The 21435-nt window shown below is 46.4% G+C and overlaps 2 protein-coding genes across 4 annotated transcripts in view; one reads left to right on the top strand and one right to left on the bottom strand.

Moving 5' to 3' along the window:
- Positions 1-10266, top strand: part of LOC106744596 (neo-calmodulin-like) — a 63452-nt gene extending 53186 nt beyond the window's left edge. For all 3 annotated transcript variants that reach the window (XM_014619513.1, XM_014619512.1, XM_014619511.1), the window contains exons 5-7: positions 2286-2376; positions 7556-7612; positions 7998-10266. In XM_014619513.1, coding sequence (XP_014474999.1) covers positions 2286-2376; positions 7556-7612; positions 7998-8080 — 231 coding nt within the window. In that variant the 3' untranslated portion in view covers positions 8081-10266. The remainder of the gene's footprint in view (positions 1-2285; positions 2377-7555; positions 7613-7997) is intronic.
- Positions 10267-10407: 141 nt separating this feature from the next.
- The window catches only part of LOC106744578, a 68295-nt gene continuing 57267 nt past the window's right edge, over positions 10408-21435 (bottom strand). Inside the window, exons 6-9 of the mRNA XM_014619480.1 lie at positions 20811-21077; positions 18259-19857; positions 15338-16679; positions 10408-13830 (exon numbers count right to left, since the gene is read on the bottom strand). Coding sequence (XP_014474966.1) covers positions 13462-13830; positions 15338-16679; positions 18259-19857; positions 20811-21077 — 3577 coding nt within the window. The 3' untranslated portion in view covers positions 10408-13461. The remainder of the gene's footprint in view (positions 13831-15337; positions 16680-18258; positions 19858-20810; positions 21078-21435) is intronic.

Below are 21435 nucleotides of genomic sequence, written 5' to 3'. Positions count from 1 at the left end.
GGCGCCGTCCCTTAGTTAGGACGACTGTATTTTCCCGCGACGCGATTTTTCTGGCCCTCTTTTTCTCATTTCCTCGCGCGCAGGTCTCTCTCTCTCTCTCTCTCCCTCTCTTTCTCGACTTCAGATGTTCATAGGAAACGACCGCCACTACGGTGATTTCCAGCGAGGAAATGTGACAAATATCTCCCTGTCACCGCTGTGTGTCGCAGTGCGAAAATACATTCCGTCGTTTCGGCTTGCGTCATCGCGACACGTGTGCACCAACGTGAAGATATCGAGCAGGTAGATTCATAGACCGGTGCGTAGAAGGATTACGAACTCATCGATAACTCCATCGATCTTTGGAACGTGTGAACGCACGCAGATATCATACTCGAGAAATGATATTTTACTTATTTATCTGCGTCTTGGGGAAAAAGGGAAAGTACTCGATATCTAATGATAGGATCGATTGAATTATGTATTTATTAATATCGATATATATCAATTTTCAAACATCGTGTTATGTTATCAAGTTAATATCGAAATAAGTTGGATTGGTGTTATAAGATAAATTTGTTGACATTTCACGTAGTATCGATATACAATTATTAAATAATCATAATCTCAACGTCAATCATACGCTGATCTTCTAACCTTGATGAAAACATTAATAAATAATTAAAATTAATGTAAAAATACCGGCAAAATAGTAGGTCCATCATAATAAATGTGATTTCATCCTTAGTCTTTTTTCATCGTTATCAACCGTAACTATTTTTATATTAATTTTATTTCTGATTATAAATTGTAAATTAAACCGGTATTTTATATATAATTAGACAGGTACTAAATTTAATGTATAATTGATATATATTGATACGACAGTTGCATGTTTCAATACACCTTAAATTCGTTCGTGAATATATCTTAGAACGAATTTAAACAAATACGAAAGTATCCATTTCAGACATAAATGCATCGATCAACCGTATCAAAATCAGTCTCAGTTTCATCACTACCGATGCCTATTTCCTCGATTTCCAGTTGTATGAAGATCTTATCAATTTTCAGTTCACATGAAGATCGAGGTTTGTCGAGTCCGCGGAAATAACGTCGCGGCTCACAAAGTGTAGGATGCCGTGAAACCGCTATTCCTGAGTAATTGCATCCGCAAGGGAGCATTGCGATCGGTAGTGTTTCCATGTTACGCGTAAGCCTCTTTGACCATCTACAAAGGGACTCGCGGTTCGGCGAGTATAGGGCTAAGCACGCTGAGAACATTGCAAATAGCCTCGGCAACGCAGTATTTGCAATAAGTTGTTAATACGACCGCAATGAATCAGATGAGACGCGCCGGCATCATGCGTAATCGTGGATGCCGCCATCTCTCACGTGAAATGTCAAAGCGCTCCCTCCGCGATATAAGGTGACGCGAAAACGAAGAATCTCGCGAACGGACCCTCTTTCGTGCTTGACGAAGCTCTCGACGATGCTCTTTTCGCATTGCGTCGGTATGCCCGTCAGAACATCGCTACCGGGATGTCGGTTAACACAAGATGTAGCGTCGCTACCGGACGCAATTGTTTCGAGGAGCGGAGTTCCTTGGAGAAGCATCAATCCCGATTCCATTTCGAAGTGGATCCGGGCGATTCGGATTGCGCCCGCCCGCCACGATTTCGTACAAATCGCGCCGCGTCGGAATAGACCAAACGTGCGCGATAAATAATAGGGGAGGCATGATTGTTACCACGCCAGCGGCCTTTCCGTCTTCTTCTCCTACCCTCTCTCTCTCTCTCTCTCTCTCTCTCTCTCGGTTTTCGGTTTCCTTCGCTCCGGAAAAGTCGACGTCGCGCCTGTCAGAAGCGCTCGTGCTTACTAATGAGCGGAAATAAAGGTGGACGAGCGAGAGATGTCCTTCGTAAACGGCATCCGGAGCGAGCGAGGGAGAGACCTGAAGGGAGAGATATTTGTCGCGAAAAAATAATATTTACCTCCTGCCGGGAAAGCCGGCTATACAATTGGGAATTCGCGATGGTACGATTTGATAATAAACACGACGTGAGGAGACAACGATTTCTTTCGATGTACACACGCATGTATCGCCGCGATCCTTTGCATATGCAATGCGTTTCAAAGGGATTGCTGATAAAAATTCAACGGTACGACAACTCTGGGGATTGTTGTTTTAGAAGTGTAATATACAAGTATTTCGCGCGATACACGCGCTTTGCGAATGAATGCGAAGCATAGTTTGCGGAGTCGTGTGGATTTAATCGGTTCTCTGTTTACTTGTTGCACAACAGGTATTCGACAAACATAATCGTGGATACATCACCGCGTCGGATCTGAGGGCGGTACTGCAATGCCTGGGCGAAGATCTGTCCGAGGAGGAAAGTAAGTATTGTGTAATTTCTCTAAAAAATTTCGCAATCAGAGTGTTTTCATTGAGAAACCCAACATAGTTACTAGTGGTCATAATTATAAGCATAGTACTGCTAATTAGTAAAGTTTCACTGCAAAAGTCTGTTAATAGCAGCGACTGTTTCCATCAGGGAAATTTAATTAGAGAGAGGAAGTAGAAAGAATGTGATTAAGATAATAAAAAAGGAGGTGATAAATTATATTCTTTTTCACTGTTTCTGTACACAAATTTCTTTGGATTTAATACAATTTCTTTAATCGAAATAAATTTGTCTTTTAGAATATAATAAACAAACGAATTTTAGTTCAACAAACGAATATTTGATTAAGCAAACAGGATTGTTTAATTTCTTAAATAATAAATTTCTTTGCGTCAAATGTTATATTTCTTTTGTATTTTCATTCAAGCATTACAATGGTTGTCATAAGCAATAAATGATTTGAAAGAACTAACACTACATAGTGTTGTTTTTCTAACATATGTTAGAAAAATATTAAAAAACTTCTGTCGTTTTAATGAAGAACAACATTTAACACGTTGAGTGCCGCGCAAATTTCACGTGACTCTATTCATGCCGTGTAAGCCATCGATAGCTTTCATCACTGCATTTATTATAAGAAATATATATATATATATGTACGTTTTATAATATTTACGAGACTACAAAAACATTATTATGAAGAGGAAGAGATAACGTAAAATATATGCGCTATGCAGCCTGAATGAAAAATTCAACGCAGACCACCAATGGCTTATGCAGCACTCAATGTGTTAATATATAATGAAATAAATTTATTTTTTATTGAAAACCAAATATTATTTTCTCTATTACTATTACTGTTTGTACCTTCAAACGATATAGTTTACTCTAGTGAAACAACATTTTTACTGAAACAAATTGATATTTAATATTAAATGATATTGTTTATATTTAACAAACCCAAGTCAAGCAAACACATATACTAAATCCAAAAAAATCTTTGTGTACAGAAACAGTGAAGAAAGATATAATTCATTACTTCTTTTTTATTATCTTAATCATATTCTTAAGATGTTATCAATAATTTTACCTGAGATATTCTTAATCATATTTAATAAATTTCATTTGTATCGTACATGAAGAAAATATTGTAGTAAAAATTACTACAAAAATTTGTAATTCTAGAACATATCGAAATTATCGATTAATTATCAAAATTAAATTATTATCAAAATTACTATGTGTTGCAATCTTTAATAACGTGTATTCATGTATTCACATCACTAAAGATTACACACATAGTAATTTCGATAATAATTCCGATATATTCCAGCGTTATAAATTTTTTTTAGTAATTCTTACTACAAAATATTTTCTACGTATATTTGAAAGACACTTTTATCCTGATGGAACACGAACTCCTCTGGCTCTTGAGTCTGCTATCATACAAACTATATCAAATACATATGATTAAATGCACATACATATATGTATGCATATTCCTGCTAAAAGACGCGAACAGCGATTTGTAGCGAATTTTTCACTGGCCAGAATCAGTGAAGTATTGGACAAAAGAGCTAAGTGGAAGTGTTTCCACCAAAAATTAGTGAATACTCACTAATTATCGATGAAATACTGTTTTACCGACTCAATTAGTGATATTTTCACTGATTCGACTTAATAGAGTAGGCATCGTAGCGCGAAATAATCGCGCCAGCACCGAGGGTGCTTTCACGAGGTCGGCAAACGCAGCCACCGATGGTCTCATCGCGATAGGCGCGATACGTCTGGGTATAGCTCGCGCCGATATTCTCCTCACTCTCTCGAGATGCTTTCGATAAGCGAAAACTTTGCCAATAAAAGCCGAAGTAAGCCGTTTCCGTCTAAATCGACACATCTAAGTATGCGGTTGATTTTTGGCGCAACGTCTCGGTGATAACGCGCGTCTGCTTTAACGACCGGCATCCGATATTACGGAAATAATTGTGATTGTATTCGCGCGAAAGTCGTATAAATCTGCAAGTAATATCCTCCCGTAACAATTCGCCGTTAACTGATAAAGCGTCATCGAAAGATCAAAATCGTCGCGTCCGTTTTGTATTAATTCGTCCTAGTCGACGCGGCAGTCAATCGATTTTCCGATTGCGTCACATTAAGCGTGACATCTCATCGCGCACGGGGAATATTTTAATTCTCCCTTCTCTTTGCTCGTCCCTCTCGTCTCTCCATTTTCTTTCGAGTTATCGTTATTCTTCGTCCCGAAATTATTTGTACACTCAGCCCTTGTTATTTCACGAGATGGCGAAATCCGAATTCCCTAATTCGGCTTGTTGACACGCGCTCCTCGAAAATCCAGACTGCCATGTCCGTCCAGCCGCCCTCGCAACCCAGGTTGCTTTACCAAAGAGTTCGCTCCCTACAGAAGGAAAACGTCGGCTTTCCGCTCGCATTCATGATAACAATCGTGTGTTTGCACGAACGAAACGAGACGGACGGGCGGACGGACGGACGCCTCGGCTGGATCGTTCGCGCAATCATAAGCGTGCCGTCATGCGAGACGACAAATCTACCAGAATATCGATTGTTCTGCGGCTGTGGCCGTGGAATTACGTGGACCATCTCGAAGACATGTTTCCAATTAACCGCCGGCAAATTGACGATTTCGATCAATTGCGCGCGAGTACAGCGCGACTGAAAGAGATATTCGCGATGCAACGTATATACATACGTTAGAACATGTAATATATAACTGAAAATATCCGCGATAAAGTGAACTATTATATCGAATTTTACAAAATAACAACGGGACCTTTTCAAGAATATCAACGATATTTTCAGCTGTTGCGCGGGCGCAACAGGGGCGCAAACGTTTTGCTCCTTTCTCACTTTCCTATATTCACGTCACGCAATTATCGTCGCGTATCAACATAGCGCAGTTTCCCCCTGAAGCACACTGCCAGTACGCCACTCATTAACATAAGTCCGCGAGCAGTTGCGAATCGTGACACGTTCCCTCTCAAATATATCGGGCATTAATCGCCATACGTGATAGTCGTGTTGATTGAACGTCACCTCGCAAATTTGCGACTTGCCGATGTATCTCCGCGCCCATCTGGCGTCTATCTCGCGTTGTCGTTACCGCGGACATCGACGGCACCGTGCTTTCCCATTTGCCGTTTGAAGAATCGACGCTTCGGACTCGGGACAGACGCGAACGAACATCTGGGAATTGTGTTCGGGGAGCAGCGCGCGAAGAAGCTCGCGTAATTTCACGCGCACATCTTTCGGCGGGCGTGAACCTTCCGAAGGATCTTAATTATTTTTTCGCCACGCAGTCGCGATAAAGTGTCCGTAAAGAAGCAAACGTAAAAAGCAGACATTAAAAAAAATAATTGACTCTCTATAAAGAAATGCAGTTTGCCTTCGTACCATGGTAATTACGTTCAGTTAATCGTGCCTCCGTAAAAACGAGGCGAGCGAGAAATGAGTGGGAAGACGAGGAAAAGGGCGATCTACGTCACGATTAATTTAAAACGATGACTTTGTTGTTGTCGAGTCGCGACGAACGTCGACAGAAGCTGACGATACGCGCGAATCATGACAAGTTCAACGATTGATTATGTTTCAATTCGGCGATGAAGCCGAAAATGAAAGAAACAAGCGATTTTCGATGCTGAAATGTCGGCAGAAAGAGAGAGAAAGAGAGGGAGAGAGAATGTGTTTATTGCTTTAACAAGTTCTATTTATATCACTCGATATTCCGATTTGACAATTTCGCACGACCGGACGATCGGCGCGAGTTCCTTGATTGACCGTAATCAATTTAGGCTAAATCGCGCGAAATTCATCGAACAATCGGTGGAATTGGCGGGATTGCAGTTTATGAACTGCGTTACGACACGCTGTAATTCATTACGTTACGTATCACCGTTAAATAATTACATCGTGGCCCTCGCGTAAACGATAAATCGCGATCCGTCAACGACAAAATGAAAAGAAAGAAAGAGAGGGAGAGAAAGCATTATTTATTTAGTATTCTGGGATAGGTTCTCCACAAATGTATAGGACAGTTGCAAAGAAAAAAATAAGACGAAGAAGAGTAAGAAAAATGTGATAATAAGAAATATAACACAGAAGAAAGAGAGAGAGCGAGAGAGAGAGAGAGAGAGAGAGAAGTGAAAAACCAAAAATGAAAATGAAAAATGAAAATAGAATATGATGAGAGAAAGAAGGATGTGTAAGATAAAGCATATATCACGCATGTCCAACATATTTAAAGATATATTGAAAGAGAATCAACAATTATTACAACCGCATAGGTTCCGTTAATGAGATATTCATAGAATGAATCCTTAAAAGATTCAAGGGAATTTTGAAAAGAAGCACCTGAAAAATAAATTCTTTATGAAGTATATAAGGGCATTGTTAACAGATAATATTGTGAAGCATCCTATAAGAGAGAGAGAAGAGGAGAAGGTGAGGAAAGGAAGAGAGAAAACGCTACGAAGGATTGTTAATGGAAAGGATGAAATTTCCACGAATTATAGTAAAGATTAATTTTGGAGATTTCGAGGAGGCATCTCGTGAGAAGTCCTCGGATGCCTGCGTTGTGCCGAGACGGTCCGTTAATGCCGACCGCTGCGACGTCGGTACGCGCCGCCTTCATTCCTTTCGGCGGCGATAAATTCTGAGTGGAAATAATGCGGGTATATCGGCAATATCTATAAGGTGCATGATGCGAACGTGCAATTTGTTGTGTAGTCGCCTGCGTCGTTCTCCTCCGGCGAGACGCGTGATACGAATTAATCTCGCCGCGGAATGCGCGTGGCAAGGATATATATTTACTGAATTACTGCGCCGGTATATAATTTGGTTTTTCGTGGTAGGAATAATTTCACCGTTATAAATTCGCGTCGGATTCGACGCGCGCATTTTTAATAGCGCCCGGNCCCCCCCCCGTTTTACGTCGTCCTTCTCGATGTAATCGTCCAGCTAAAATCGTCGACGCCATGGGAATCCGCGAAGATATCATCGTGAGTGCTTTCGGACTAGATTACCTTCGATGTTCTCGATCACATTTCGTGACTACGGCGACTGTCGTTTAGCGATTTAATAATTACGAAATAAAGAAATAGTCCTCGGCATAAACTGTTGTCTTGTTTTGCTTTCAGTCGAGGATATGATTAAGGAAGTGGACGTGGACGGGGACGGCCGGATTGATTTCTACGGTAAGATTCCTCTTGTTTCTCGTTTAGACCGCGAGCACGATCTCGTAAAAATCGGACAGCTGCGAAATGTAAGCAGCAGTAAAAAGGAAATTTCAGTTTCCACGCTGAAGAGTAATCCATCCTCGCGATGGATCATCCTCGATAGAGCCGTACTTAAAAGGGAGTAAAGGAACGTAATTCTCAAGAGAAAGATGAAAGGGTAAAAATTGTGAAAGCTAATTTCGAAAGTTTCATCCGTTTTTTCCTTTTTTTTTTCCTTTTTGGTTAACATGTGACTCATCAATATTCGAGCAGTTCGATTTTCGTCAAGATAAAAGACGATTGAGAAATTATTGGAAAGGAAATCGCCTCCTGTTCGATATCGCTTGAATCATCCTTGTTTCAGAGTTCGTTCATGCCCTCGGCGAGCCGGGGATCGACGAGGACGAAGAGGATGACGAAGAGGATCTGCAATCTCCGCTGTTCTAAGATCACGTCTATTCTCTCATCTCTTTGTTAGATAAGCCCGATCCGATACGGGCAACAAGATGCGCAATCGCATTTCCACGAAGTATTCTTCTTCTCCTCGCGTTTGCAATTCGAATCGCGCGCGATCGCGCCCGGCAGGCAGGACGAGGCTCGTCCCTTTAAATTTCGAGGGCTCGCCTGCCTTTCATTAGCTCTCTCGCTCTTCTCAAGTTTCGAATCGATTTCAATCGCTGGAACGCGAGCGTCCCGCTAAGCGTATCGCGCGAATAGATGAAAGAAAAAAAAAATCTGCACCGAGCTACACACTACTCCCTTGCGAACGATCGTGAGTGCAGCACGAATTTGCATTCTTGATGTACCGCTAAACGAACCGAGGAATCGTCCCGATCGGAGGATTCCCGACAAGTCGGTCCTGGATCGATGGGCACGTGGAGACTTGATTGACGGTCACCAGGCCGCCGCTGAGAGAGGAACACGGCGACGTAGCTCGAAAAATTCTTCGGTCCCCGCGAATTCGGAGAGACCGAAAAATCTCGAGTTTGTCACGCGAGAAAGCGAAATATCTGAGATAATTTTGAAAGCAAAAAATCGAAGGAACATTCGGAGTCAACGCGACGCGAACGGGAATATACGCGGAATGGGAGAGAGGCCGGGAGCGTCGTTTCTCCTGGCTCTTAACGAGTTCGCGCGATAAGCGCCGCGGATAATTACGCGGGAACGGTCGGTAAAACCGGGCTCCGTGAAATTTCGCCGCGCTGGACATCGAGGGGGAGGCGATAAGCGTTTCTGGCAGCGCGCCGCGCTAAAACGGCGGATAAATCATCAGCGGTCGGCCATGGTGACTCTCTCTCACACACACGCATACACACACACACACACCAGTTTTATTCTCGGACGGAGGAAGCTCGCGCGAACACGGGTGGACGCGCGAGACGCGCGATATATCTCCCACGCAGATTCCACGAGCGTTAAGGCGAGCGCGAGATGTTAATCTAGTTGAGGTAAATTATTCATTTCGCACTATTTCCGATCCTATCGCTTACACGTGATATCAGAGGTGCGCGCGCGCACCCGGCGCGCGTTATCTCGCCCGATTGGCTCTATCTATTTCCGAGTCTCTCTCTCCGCAACGGGCGGACTTTAAGATATGTAAGATCGACTAGATCGTAATGAATTCCGTCTCGTAAGTATGTGGACTTTTTCTCGAATTTACTCTCGTCTCTAACACACTAGAACGTTATACTCTATCCAGAAAGGGAGGAGGAGAAGCAAGAGGGGAAAAAGAAGGAGAAGTAATCTTAAGAAGACGGACAAAGAAACGCACTGCACATACACACACATATACACACACACATATGCATACACATATATACATACACACACTTCAACGGATCATGCCGATGCGTGCGTCGCGCGACGGCGCGATCGCCGAGCGGGGAAAACGGGAATAAAAAGTAGCACGACACCGGAAGATCGTTCGTCGCTCGCTTCGACGATCCGCGCTTTTATTAGACGTACACACACCTATCGAATCGACGGGCCCCTCTCGGCACGGTCTCGCCCGAAGTACACTTGGCGAGCGAGTGCGAAGTCCTACGTCGATCTTCGCTCGCTTTGCTCTCCTCGGGCCTTGTATTACGTACCTTAAACGACTATATCACTGTTACGCCAATAACAAAAGCCGCACGCTGTTTCAAATATTTTAAAGGATTTAATAAATCGCTAAAAAATACCCCCGTCCTGCTTAATCCCTTTCTCTGTCTCTCTTTCTTCCTTTCTCTCTCTCTCTCTCTCTACGTCTTCTGAAATAATATCTGCTTTATCAAGCGGGCCACCCATCGAGAAGTGCGCGATAATTCCCGTAGCAGAGAACACTCGCTATTCGATGTCGAACAAGTCAACTTTGGTTTTTTACAGAGGTATAAAAAAAACCACCACAAGCTCTGGTATATTTTTTTTCTTAAACGTTCATTTTTATTAGCGATAAATAAACTTACATATCTTTACAGTAACAATGTCCCTTTCGTAACTCTCGGAAAATATGATAATATCTATTCGCAAAGATTCGTATAGATCAAGACTTCCTTCTTGCTTTATCATTTGGTTGTTAATTCCAGCTTTTTATGTGCTCGGCTAACGAACGAACGAACGAACGAACGAACGAACGAACGAACGAACGAACGAACGAACGAACGAACGAACGAACGAACGAACGGACGAACGAACGGACGAACGAACGGACGAACGAACGGACGAACGAACGGACGAACGAACGGACGAACGGACGAACGAACGAACGAATGAACGAACGAATGAACGAACGAACATTTTTTTAAAAAACTCAGTACGACACGAACGGTACGTACGTATCCTTATTATAAGATCATCGTCTACGTTGCGTACGATTCTTTTTCTTTTTTTTTCCATGCGATCTACGTACAAGTCTTAACGTTACTTAATCTTAACGATTAGCGAGCGTACAACAGCCGAACATGAGAGAAGAGGTGAACAACATAAGACCACTGCTATTTAAGTATCATCGTAATCGACATAGCGATCCGTGCCTATCGGCTTACGGACTATTTTTTTTCCCCCCCTCTATCATCGGACGTCCATTCGCGAAATTCTCGACTTTTGTTTTCCCTTGGAGCGTCCCCCTCAAGTTTCTTTACGCCATCCGGCTCGGTTCTCTCGACTGGCGTTCACATGGTCCAATTGTCCGCGTTCCCTCCCCAACGTGGTAACGTCTATTATCCGTTATCTCTCGGCGTTTCATTACGTCGGTTCTTACGATATAATCTGCGTAGGAATTCCGTCTCTCTATCTGTCCCCCCCTCTCCCTATATAGCATTACGCGTTTCATTATATGAGCGAAGCCCCGACGTTGCGTCATTACCAATTAGCGATGATCCGTATCCGATCTAATTTGTTTCCGCTCTCGTCATACCCGACGGAGACGGAGCTACGATTTGGAAGAGGATCGCGAGTCCTTCACTCGAGAGAAGTATTAACTCGATAACATGGATGCAATCGGAGCTCGGGTCGTCGATACGTCACGTGGGTAAACTCGCTACATCCTCGAAGTGGATGCAAAATTTAGTTCAATCTTCTGCAGCGAGGATTTAGCGTGCTACCCCTGAGAGTCGATCGATGCGCGCTCAATCGACCCACTTCCCGACGATCTATCACGTTATTACGAGCTTAAGTAAACCGCCGATGCGACCTGGCTCTCCTATCTACCGACTCGTCCATCATCCGTCGTCGTCGACGTCCTTGTAATTTTCTTGCATCCAGACTAATTTATCGACCGCGGCGCGAATCAAGCCGCGACGCGTGGCGAATAAACGACGTCACGATGGAAAGGGGAGCGCGTTTTCTCTCGCGCTCGTCGTCACGTTATCGGCGATGCCAGTCGAGAGGAAAGAACCTTCGTTTTGTAGCTTGAAACGCACGTCGGAGACCACCGTTCGAACGTTTGTCCGACGGATACGAAGAGCTCGTCTCTCCTCTAGCGGAGTTTTATATATACCGGGTTTTATGTGTCGTGCAAGCCTCTCTCGTATTTATCGCACCGATAAAGCGGAAAACGCTATTCTTCGGGCGTCGTTTAGTCAATTTTCCCGTTTCTTCTTTTTCTTCATCCTCGAGACGTCCCGACGGATTCTCGAGAAGACGGCCCTCTCGCGTTACTTGGAAATATCCGGCCGGTCTCCGACGCGCGCTTTGTTCGCAAGAAGCGTATGTATCCGGCATGCCTCGGTTCTTTACGCGTTGTGTGCGTGCGCGAGTGCTTCTCTGCGAGGTAGAAGTTCATGCGGGCGGGTTGCGACGGTCGTCGAAATCTCCGCCTCTCTCGATGGTCCTTTCGCGTCGTCGAAACGGGGCTCGACCGATCGGGTTCTACGATCAGACAGACGGGCTATCGCGCGCAGAATGTCGTGACGATGTCGCGTCATCGCTCCAACTCATCGAGGCTGGTGAGTCCCCGACCGGCTCAAGTCCGAAGGACGCATTTTCCTGACCGCAACAAAATGAGCCCGTCGTCGAGCCGTCGGGGAGGCAGCGTTGTTGTTAGGGCACGCCGTTAGAAAAAGGATTCGTTCGTCGAGCCGCGGCTTAGATATCGCTTAGAAAAACTCGCGTTCTCCGACGATCGCGATTCGCGACCTTAATCGTTAGAGTTATCAAATAAAAAATATGTATATGCGTAAAAAAGAGTATACTTGACGTATCGCCGCGGCTGGACCTCTCGTCGTCGGGGGAGCGGTCGAGGTCTCGACCCCCCGGTCGCGCGACTCTCCTCATCTCCCCCCCCCNCCGCATGACTCTTCTTCTCTTTTGTGGAGTATATGTAACACATAATCTGGTTTCGGTATTAAGCAGCTATCGCTTATCGCGTCTCTGAAGCGTTATCGCGAGCCTTAATCGTATACGCGCTCGCTGTCGCTCTCGCGGACGTGCATGTATGACGCGCGATGACAATGCGACGCGCACCGTTGTGCGGCTCGTCGATCAATCGGGACGACCATTGTGTCGTATCGCTGGCCGCAGCAGCCGCAGTCTCACGGCTGCCGATACGCCCGGCAATCCGCGAACAAGCGTTCTTACCTCGTCTCGTAAACACGACAAACCTTATGCTTACATTGTCCTTAGATTATCGTCGCTTATTAAGTAAGTAAGCGTCCTGCCGGCCGCGTCTTTGTCTTTTGCATCCGCAGTGATTCCTCGGCGCAACGTCGGCGACGAACTACAGAGAGCGACTTCCCCGTTCGAAATCCCGGTCGTTAACTCGCCTCGATAGTCCTTCCGCTCCTCTTCCTCCTCGGCTCTCCTCCACCCGATTGTCCGCCGCGTTTGCTTCCGACCGTTCTTACGAGGGAAGAAACGACCCCCCTTCGGCCGAGATCGTCTCCCACGAGAAACTCGCGACGGCTCCCATTCCGCACAGCAGTATTCAGATTCCGTGTCGGAAAACGGCTTCGTCTTTTCCGAAAAATCCTATTCCCGAAGAAGTGCACACACGAGTAACCTTTCAGAAACGCAAGCGACTCCATGTGACGTGCTATGCGACGGTATGCAGATATTCTCAGTGACAAGTGCCTCAGTCATCGAAGTCAGAGTCCCTCTATGTAGGAAAAAGAAGAGAAGTGAGAAAGAGAGAGAAGTCCCATCGTCGAAGGTCGCGCGTTTCGAACGCGCGCCGCTCAATTGCCGTGCTCGGCGCGCGAGCGTTGATCGTTGACCTTGGCGGCGGCGACCGCAGCCGCGAAGCGCAGCCGTCTCCTTCTGACGAGGGCGAACGTCGACGTCGGGCATCTGCGACGGAGACGCGAGGATGAGACCGCGGGGCGATCGTGGTCCCATCTCGCGGTCGGCCCTCCTCAGAGCACAGGCTCCTCGTCCGTCTCGTCGTTCTCGTCGGTTTGCTGGGTCGACGACGACGTGGTCGCGAGAGCGTTCGTCTTGGTCCTCCGATGTCGCTTCTGCTGGTTGCCGCTGGCGGCGACGGCGGCGGTGCTGCCGCCGCTGCTACCGTTACCGCCGCTTACGCTGCCGCTGCTGGTGCTGCTGCAGGTGCTGCTCAAACTGCTGCTGGTGCTGCTCGGACTGTTGGCGATGTTGCCGAAGTCGAAGGCGGTGATCTGACCGTGAGCGGTGATCAGAGGACGCAGGGCGGTGCGCACGGACCAGTGCAGTCGAGGATACGCGCGTTCCTGTTGCTGCATCAGCTCCTTCCTCTTGTTTTGTTTCTACAGTGCGAGAGGAAGAGGATTTATTTATTTATTTATTTATTTCTTTACAGGATTAGTGTGTTTTGGTATACATGAGGAGGGAAACCCACGCAGGAAGAAAGATCTAATTCCTTTGGATCTAATACAATTTCTTTCATTGTGCCGAATGTGTCTTTTAAAATGGAGCAAACAGAGTAATGTTTGGTTCGACAAACAGAATTGCTTGGTTTCTCAAATCATCAATATCGCTCAAACAATAAATATCTTCGTGCAAATAATATATTTCTTTTTGTATTTTCATCCAGACACACACATATTACAATGGTTGGTTGTAAACAATAAGCCATTTAAAAGAAATAACTCTATGTTAGAAAAATATGAACTTCCTTGTTTCGGTAGGACAATATTTAATATAGTAAGGAAATAAGTTTTTGTATTGAAAACGAAATATTATCTTTCCCCCAAATACTGTTTCTTTTTTATCAAACAATATGGTCTAATGAAACAACATTTTCATTTAAACAAAATGATATTTGATATTAAATTACGTAGTTTATATTAAACAAACTCCAATCAAACAAACACGTATATTAAATCCAAAGAAACCTTTTCCTTTGTATTATTAAGTTCAGAGAATAATATGCAAAAAAATAAATAAATATTTTAAGGCTCCTGCAGTCCTGCTGCAGTCCTCTTATTTGATAACGTCACGTCAGAAACGTGAAGATGACACTCGCAATAGATTCAACACATTTGTAAAATATTCTGAAAACCTTTTTGCTCTGACAATCAATAAATAACCGTAAAATTAACATAATATGCAATCTTCCACTTTTGCCTGTCATTCCTTATTTATAATTTGTCATATTAATTTTATGACTGTCACGGCTATCTATCGATTATTAAAGCAGAGGGAAAGTTTTCGAAATATTTCACACATGTGTCACAATCAACCATAAACGTCATTTTATGGACGTATTCTTTCATTCCAATGTATTCCGCAAGAGTTTTCTGCATACGTTTCCTCGCTCCTACTAACGTCATTAATCAAGATAGCTGCGGTGAGGAAACAGGAGTCTTAACGAATAAATTATTCTAAGTCTAAACGAGTCTAAACGAATAAATTAAAGCGATCTTCAGATGCTATAAACGAAAGAACACGTATTAGACTATGCTTGAAAGCATCCGCTGAATTATAAAATAAGTCAACGTTCTCGGAATATTTGTTAGATAAAATAGAAATTCAATTAATACAGAATCGCTACGAGTACTTTTACTTTACCGTATAGAAACGAATCTGAAGCGTAGTTTGCAACGGGCAGCACGATTATATTTCATAAGAAGTCTGCAACGAGTCAGTAGAAGTATATTTCATAAAAAGTAAGAATAAGAAATTGATGAATCATATTCGAATGTAAGGAGAATAATCGTCTATGATTGGTTAATTTCTTACTTCTTATAAACATACCCCTACTGCCCGTCGTAAGCCACGTTTGATGAGACGCGCGTCTCACGCGTGCTTTACCTCGGACGGAAGCGGCGACCGCGATTCCTGCGAGACTCTGAGTTTCTTGCTCTCGGCGAACTGCTTCAGCGCCTTTTCCCGCACGTAGATGAACGGTCTGACGACCCTGAGATCCTCCCGGCGTATGTAGTAGTGCGCCTTCATGGTCTTCAGCACGCCGCCGTGGAATACCGAGACGAGGAAACTCTCCGTAAGGTCGTCCAAGTGTTGACCGAGCGCCAACACGTTGTAGCCGTTCCGTTTCGCCAAGGAGTACAGCTGCGTCCTGACCGACCTGTCGCAGAAGCTGCACGCTCCGCTGGCGTCCAACAGATTGTTCCCGACGCTGGCGCTGCTCGTCACTTGCTCCTCGTAAAAGTACGGCACGTCCAAGGTTTTCAGGTAGCTCATCAGCTCCAACGGATCGGCACCGCCCGCCTCGACCGTCGCCGCGCCGATCTCAAAGTCGATCCCCTTCGACCTGGCGTAGAATCTGTACTGATGCAGCGTGTGCAGCAGAGAGAGCGAGTCTTTGCCGCTCGCCGACAGGCATACCATCACCCTATCGTTGTCGCGAATCATGTCGAATTCCTGCATAGCCTCCACCGACGGCTTCCAGATGTTCTTCGGCGGGCAATGCCACTGAGACCGCGGAAACTCGAGCCTAGAATCACCGTCCTCGGACTTGTCCTCCTTACCGTCGCCCTCCTCCTCCCGCAGATCACTCGTGCACTCCTCGTCCTCCGACAGATTGTCGTTCTGACGCGCCTGCTGCTTACCGCCGTTCTTATTCGACAGACTCGCCATCGACGGCGTCCGCGGCTTCCTGCCGTGGCTGTTAGCTGAGTTGGACTCCGCGCTACTGCTACGCTTCAAGTCCAACGAGTCGATCGACTTGTCGCTCTCGTGGAAGGACAGGTTGATGCCGCTGTCTTGCGAGCTGACCGAGTTCACGGCCGAGTAGATCTTCGGCAAGACCTTGCGAGCGTCGCCGATGTCGAGGCCACCGCGACCTTCCTGCGAGTCGTCGTCCACGTAGTCGTCCACGTCGTTCTCCACTTCCTCGTCCTCGGTCTTGGAGCGACCCCGAACCACTTGCTCGCTCTCGGACGGCTTCATCACGTAGATCACCGTCTCGTCCGACGAGCACTCGCTCGACATCTTGCTCTCCTGCTGCGACAACTCGCCGACCTTGCTGGTGATCTCTATCGGACCGCTCTTCCTCGCGCTCGAGAAACGCGGGGACGTCGAAGGAAGCACGATCCTACTCCGGTCGGGTGAGCCGCAGCCGTTCGAGGAGACGTCCGACGTGGAGGCGTCCGGTGAGTACCTGTGAAGCCCGTCAACCGCGTTCACCATGCACCTGTGGACAAACGTTCAGAGGGTTGGATACAATTTCACGCGTGTGAATTCACTGCGATCATTTATTTCATAAGTGACCTCTCCGATTTCCCTCACGTTGGTCTCGTAATATTTATCTTGCATTCGTTCGAGGATATTCGGGTTGAAATTTTTGTCCTACATTAAGTCTTCAAAGTAGCACATTGAGTATTATTATTATTATTATCCTCTGATGTTACAAATGAGAAGTTATTGCCGTTTTCTAAGTTTGAGGACTTAATGCAGAGCTAACTAGACTTAATATAGAATTAAAATTCCGAGTCGGGTAATCAGTTTACATATCTATGCGGAGAAAACAGTTCCGTCGGTGTAACAGAATATTTTCATTGCCTGCAGCCTTATTCCGCAACTTTTAATGGTAATGATAATGTCATTATCGCTGCGTTGTTAATGTTCAGTTTTTCTAACATATGTCATACCTGCGCAACAACAATATAACGATAACGACATTGTCATTAAAAGTTAGAAAACCGGTTTACCGTCGCTCTATTTTGTAACTTTTAACAACAATGTCGTGACCATTACGTATGTCGATGCTTAGCTTTTCCAACATACCTTTTCCGTCATACTTACGCAATGACAACGTAACAGTAACGACACTGTCTTGAAAAGTTACGGAAGAGATCTACTGGAAATTAGACGAAATCTCAGTTGCAAGAACAAAAAGATCCCTATAGGAAGTTTCTGCTAAGTCACTTGCTCTCAATTGTCCCAACCGAGTTTTGACGCAACTAAATGCTCATGCAAATATGCTCAATCACGGTAGCAGAGATATTATTTCTCGTCACCGAGTTTTTATCTGATCATCCCTATTGAGTTACAGTAATTGAATTTTTTTCCCGTACATTTGCAACAGCGATACGATTTTTACTATCAATTCCAAAATTCATCAACTCTCCGACGCAGGCGTACTAATTGAAAATATTTTTCATTGCATATTATCAGGCACCGGAAAAAGTTCGTGCGGTTTCCCCTTCTTAGCAATGAATTGAAGTCGGATTTCATTCAGTAATTCGCACGTGTAATGTGTATGAAGTTGGTATCAGCAGAACGTTTTATTTATGTCATCGGTATACACGATGTGCAGCTTTCAATAGTTTCGACATTCCGTTGTTTACGTGAGGTTGAAGATGGATGGCGAAGAGTTAAAAACTCGTGCTTCCTTGCTTGATCAGTTTAAACTTGGAAATACAACAGCAAATGCAGCGACACGCATTTGTAGCGTGTGTGGTGAAGGCAGTGTTAGCGAAAGGACAGCGCAAAAATGGCTTAAGCGGTTTAAGGATTGTGAATCGCCAGAAGATGAGCCGTATTCGGCATGTCCATCCGTCATCGAAGATGATGAACTGCGTGGATATGTGCGTTCAAACCCACAAAAAAGGTGTACGAACGTGGAAAAGGGTCATCGAAGTCAATGGTGACTGCTTCGTCAAATAAAACGATTTTTTTTCAAAATTCCGAGTGTGCCAACTTTGACCTAAGAATCCGCACGAACTTTCCTCGGTACCTAATATGTATTGACGAAATGTCGAAATATATACCTTATCTCGGATTTCACTTCGCTCGCCATTTCCTTGGAGAATTCCATCAGGTACTCTGCGATGTCGCTGGCGGTGAAGGAATCGTGCCTCATCTGTTTATCCTCCGTGTACGTCTGATTGATCGCGCTGTGCGCTCGCGAGTGATGCTGCGGCGTGCTCTCGGACGTGTTCGTCTCCGACAGGGCGTCGTCGACTTTGGAGATGACCTCGCGTATCTCCGACTTGATCTCCGTCGCCAGCTCCTTCGTCACCTCCTTCACGTACGCGCTGAGATCGTCCTCGGATCTCTGGCCGGCGTTCGTCGCAATGGGCGAGGATCTCCCGCCGCCCACCAGCCGCTCGGTGTAATCACTGGTCGAGGAGTACGAAGACGGCGGTGATGCCGGATTGTGACAGTTCAGAGAAGAAATCGAGTGACTCGGGCTGGCGGCCGAGTCCAATTCCAAGGAGTTCAGCTCGGTCTGGCTGCTGCAGCTGCAGTGCAGACGCCGCTTCGACGAGCTGTTCATCGTGCTCAGACCCAGACTGGTCAGAGTTTGCGGGCTCAGTGGGATCGGCGAGGAAGCGGACGCGTTACCGGCGCGATTTCCCGGCGCGTTGCATCCGTCCGTAGTGCTGCCGAGTGAATTGCATCTCGCGCGTCCGGCGTTCGCCGCGTCCACCAGCTCCCGCTGCTCCTTCGTCGGCCGTGCGGTCGTGCGGGATATCGAGCCCAACATCGAGGTGGTCACAGCCTCGCCCACCGCGAATCTCACCGGCATCGGCGAGTTCGGGCACGTGGCGGGCGATCGATGGCCGCCCGACAGGTTGCCGTGCTCGCTCTGATTCGGGCTCTCCTCCTCGCTGTTGCTCGACGACGACGTCGGCTGGCTCGGTTCCGATCGCGATATCAGGGTGGTGCGTCTGGCGGTGCTCAGCGCCGGGAGGCTCCGGTGCCTGGGCGAGGCCGACGAGACCGGCAGGTTGCCGGTGCGCGGGATGTCGCTGTTCAGCCGTCGAATGCCGTTGGCCAGCGCCAGACAATTCACCAGACTGTCGTGGCAGGTGGCGACCGTCGTCGCGTGGCTGCTGTATCTGTTCCAAGCTAGCAACGGATTGAACGGCACGTCCTGCTTGACGTTCTGCGAGTTGCCCAGCAGGAGATCCTGCGCCTCGCTCGGCAGCATGAACCAGCGCAACGCCTCCATACGCGCGCAGACGAAGTTGAAGCTCTTGTCGATCTGCAGCGGATACCGCTGCGCCATTTTCCGCGCCCGGTTGAAGATGTTGCGCGCCGTCTGCAGGCAGTCGCCGTAATTCTGCGGGAAGACCCCGGAGCCGGAGGCGCGTCTCTCCGAGGCGTTCATCCTGCCGTCCGTGTACCTGATCGAGCCCAGCCACTTGCGCTCCTTGAAGACGCTGTTGGTGTGATGCCGCCATTCGCCGGTGTCCGGATTCAGCACGTACTGCGGCAACAGCTTCCAGCCCTCGGTGGCCACCATCTTGAGCGCCTCCAGGACGAAAGCCACCTCCGCCTCGCTCATGAAGTAAGGGAAGGACAGCCGGGCGAAGCCCGGCCTCAGGCCCTCCGCGGTGGTCTCCTCCGCGCCGGTGCGTTGTCTAAAATAAAACGGACGAGTGACAAGCGGGACACGACTTCGTCGAGGAGAGAGAGAGGTTGGCTCACGCCAAGTGCTCGCACCGGCGCATTGACGTAACGTCTATTTCGACGACGCGCGCGTGTCCATTACGCGAAATTACGCTGCACCGGAGCTTAACAAAGAAGCACTTCCTGCCTGGTCGACGGCCGTCGCGATCTCCGCGTAATCCCGCGCACGTGCGCGTGTGTAACACATGAAACGGGGATTTACGCGAGGCGGCTCGAACGAGAGCTCGTCGAGATGTGTGATTCTAATTCATTCGGATCTTTTACGGTCTCGGTTTTCAGGCAAGAATGTCGACGCGAGATACTATTCGCCGAGTTTGTGGAAGGAAAGAGAAGAATCAAACATAATTACCGGTTTTACAACCTCTTCAATCAAGTAATATTTTTATCAATTTAAATATACCTTATAGCTCGTGGCAAACGTGCACTTGGACGCAGTAATATCTCAATTTGTAAATGAATTATTAACTGTAAAGTGATTTTAAATTTAAGATTATCTACTAGAATTACGAAACGCTTCTTTTCCACTGAAGAAACCTGTGATATTTCAATTCAGGTTTTTTCTCCAGTATTGTCTAAAGAAAAACTCTGAATGATGTGAATTTAATACTTGCCGGAATTGCTTTAACACATAGAAAAATAACGTATAAATGTCTAATTATACGGAGAAAACATATTGCATACGGTCAATTACACATCTACTTCTAATAAATATTTTCCAAGGAGTATTAGAGTAACCATTTTATTTAAATCCCTTCCAAGTAAATATTGCTTGAACTAGGTAGCGCTTTTCTTCAGCGAAGTATGAGAAGTCGACCTTATTGAGAGTAGATTGTGAAAGAAATCGGAGTGGAAAATGAAGGAAGAGGAAGAAGAAACAATTTGGGAAAGCGCAACGGCTACCTACCCTTCCAAGAGGATGTTTTCGTACTCCTTGGCGAGCTCCCGGTCGATCCCCATAAGATCATGAGCGTAGCGACCGGTGCACGCGCATCCTCCTCGCGCCTGAATGCCGAAGACGTCGTTCAAGACGGCGCAGACGAAGTTGTGATGCAGGAAGGTGCCGCGGGGATGGCGCACCATGAACGAGAAGATGGGCAGCCGCTTCACGTTCTGCGACGAGCTGCCGAGCAAGATCAGCTCCGGGATTGTGCGCACGTGGGCCAAGACTTGCCTGTGGGAAAGAGCTCGCGGTTAGATCTCGCTAATATCCCACCGAGAGATCGGCCGGCGATCCTTTCGTCGTCGCTTACGTAACAAGCAGATACAGTTTTTACCCGCTCGATACCTGCCATTTGTAAACGAACTGGCTCAAAGATAGTTCCCTCCCCCCTCTATCACTCTCTCTCTCTCGCTCTCTTGAGGAAAATTATAAGTCACGCTGGTGAGAAAGAGAACATCGAAAGCGAGAGAGAGAGAGAGACCACAGCTTTCTATAAGCGCTCGCAAACAGGAAGACATTCGCGCGAGAAATGATTCGAAACGATCGCATTTGTTTCCTGGACGCTGACGAAGGAGGGGGGGGGGGGGGG

Source organism: Dinoponera quadriceps, unplaced genomic scaffold, assembly GCF_001313825.1.
Source record: "Dinoponera quadriceps isolate SergipeBrazil2010 unplaced genomic scaffold, ASM131382v1 scaffold1169, whole genome shotgun sequence".
In the NCBI taxonomy this organism is placed as follows: domain Eukaryota; kingdom Metazoa; phylum Arthropoda; class Insecta; order Hymenoptera; family Formicidae; genus Dinoponera; species Dinoponera quadriceps.
Note: the sequence above shows the minus strand (reverse complement) of the source record. Positions and strands in the feature narration are given on the sequence as shown.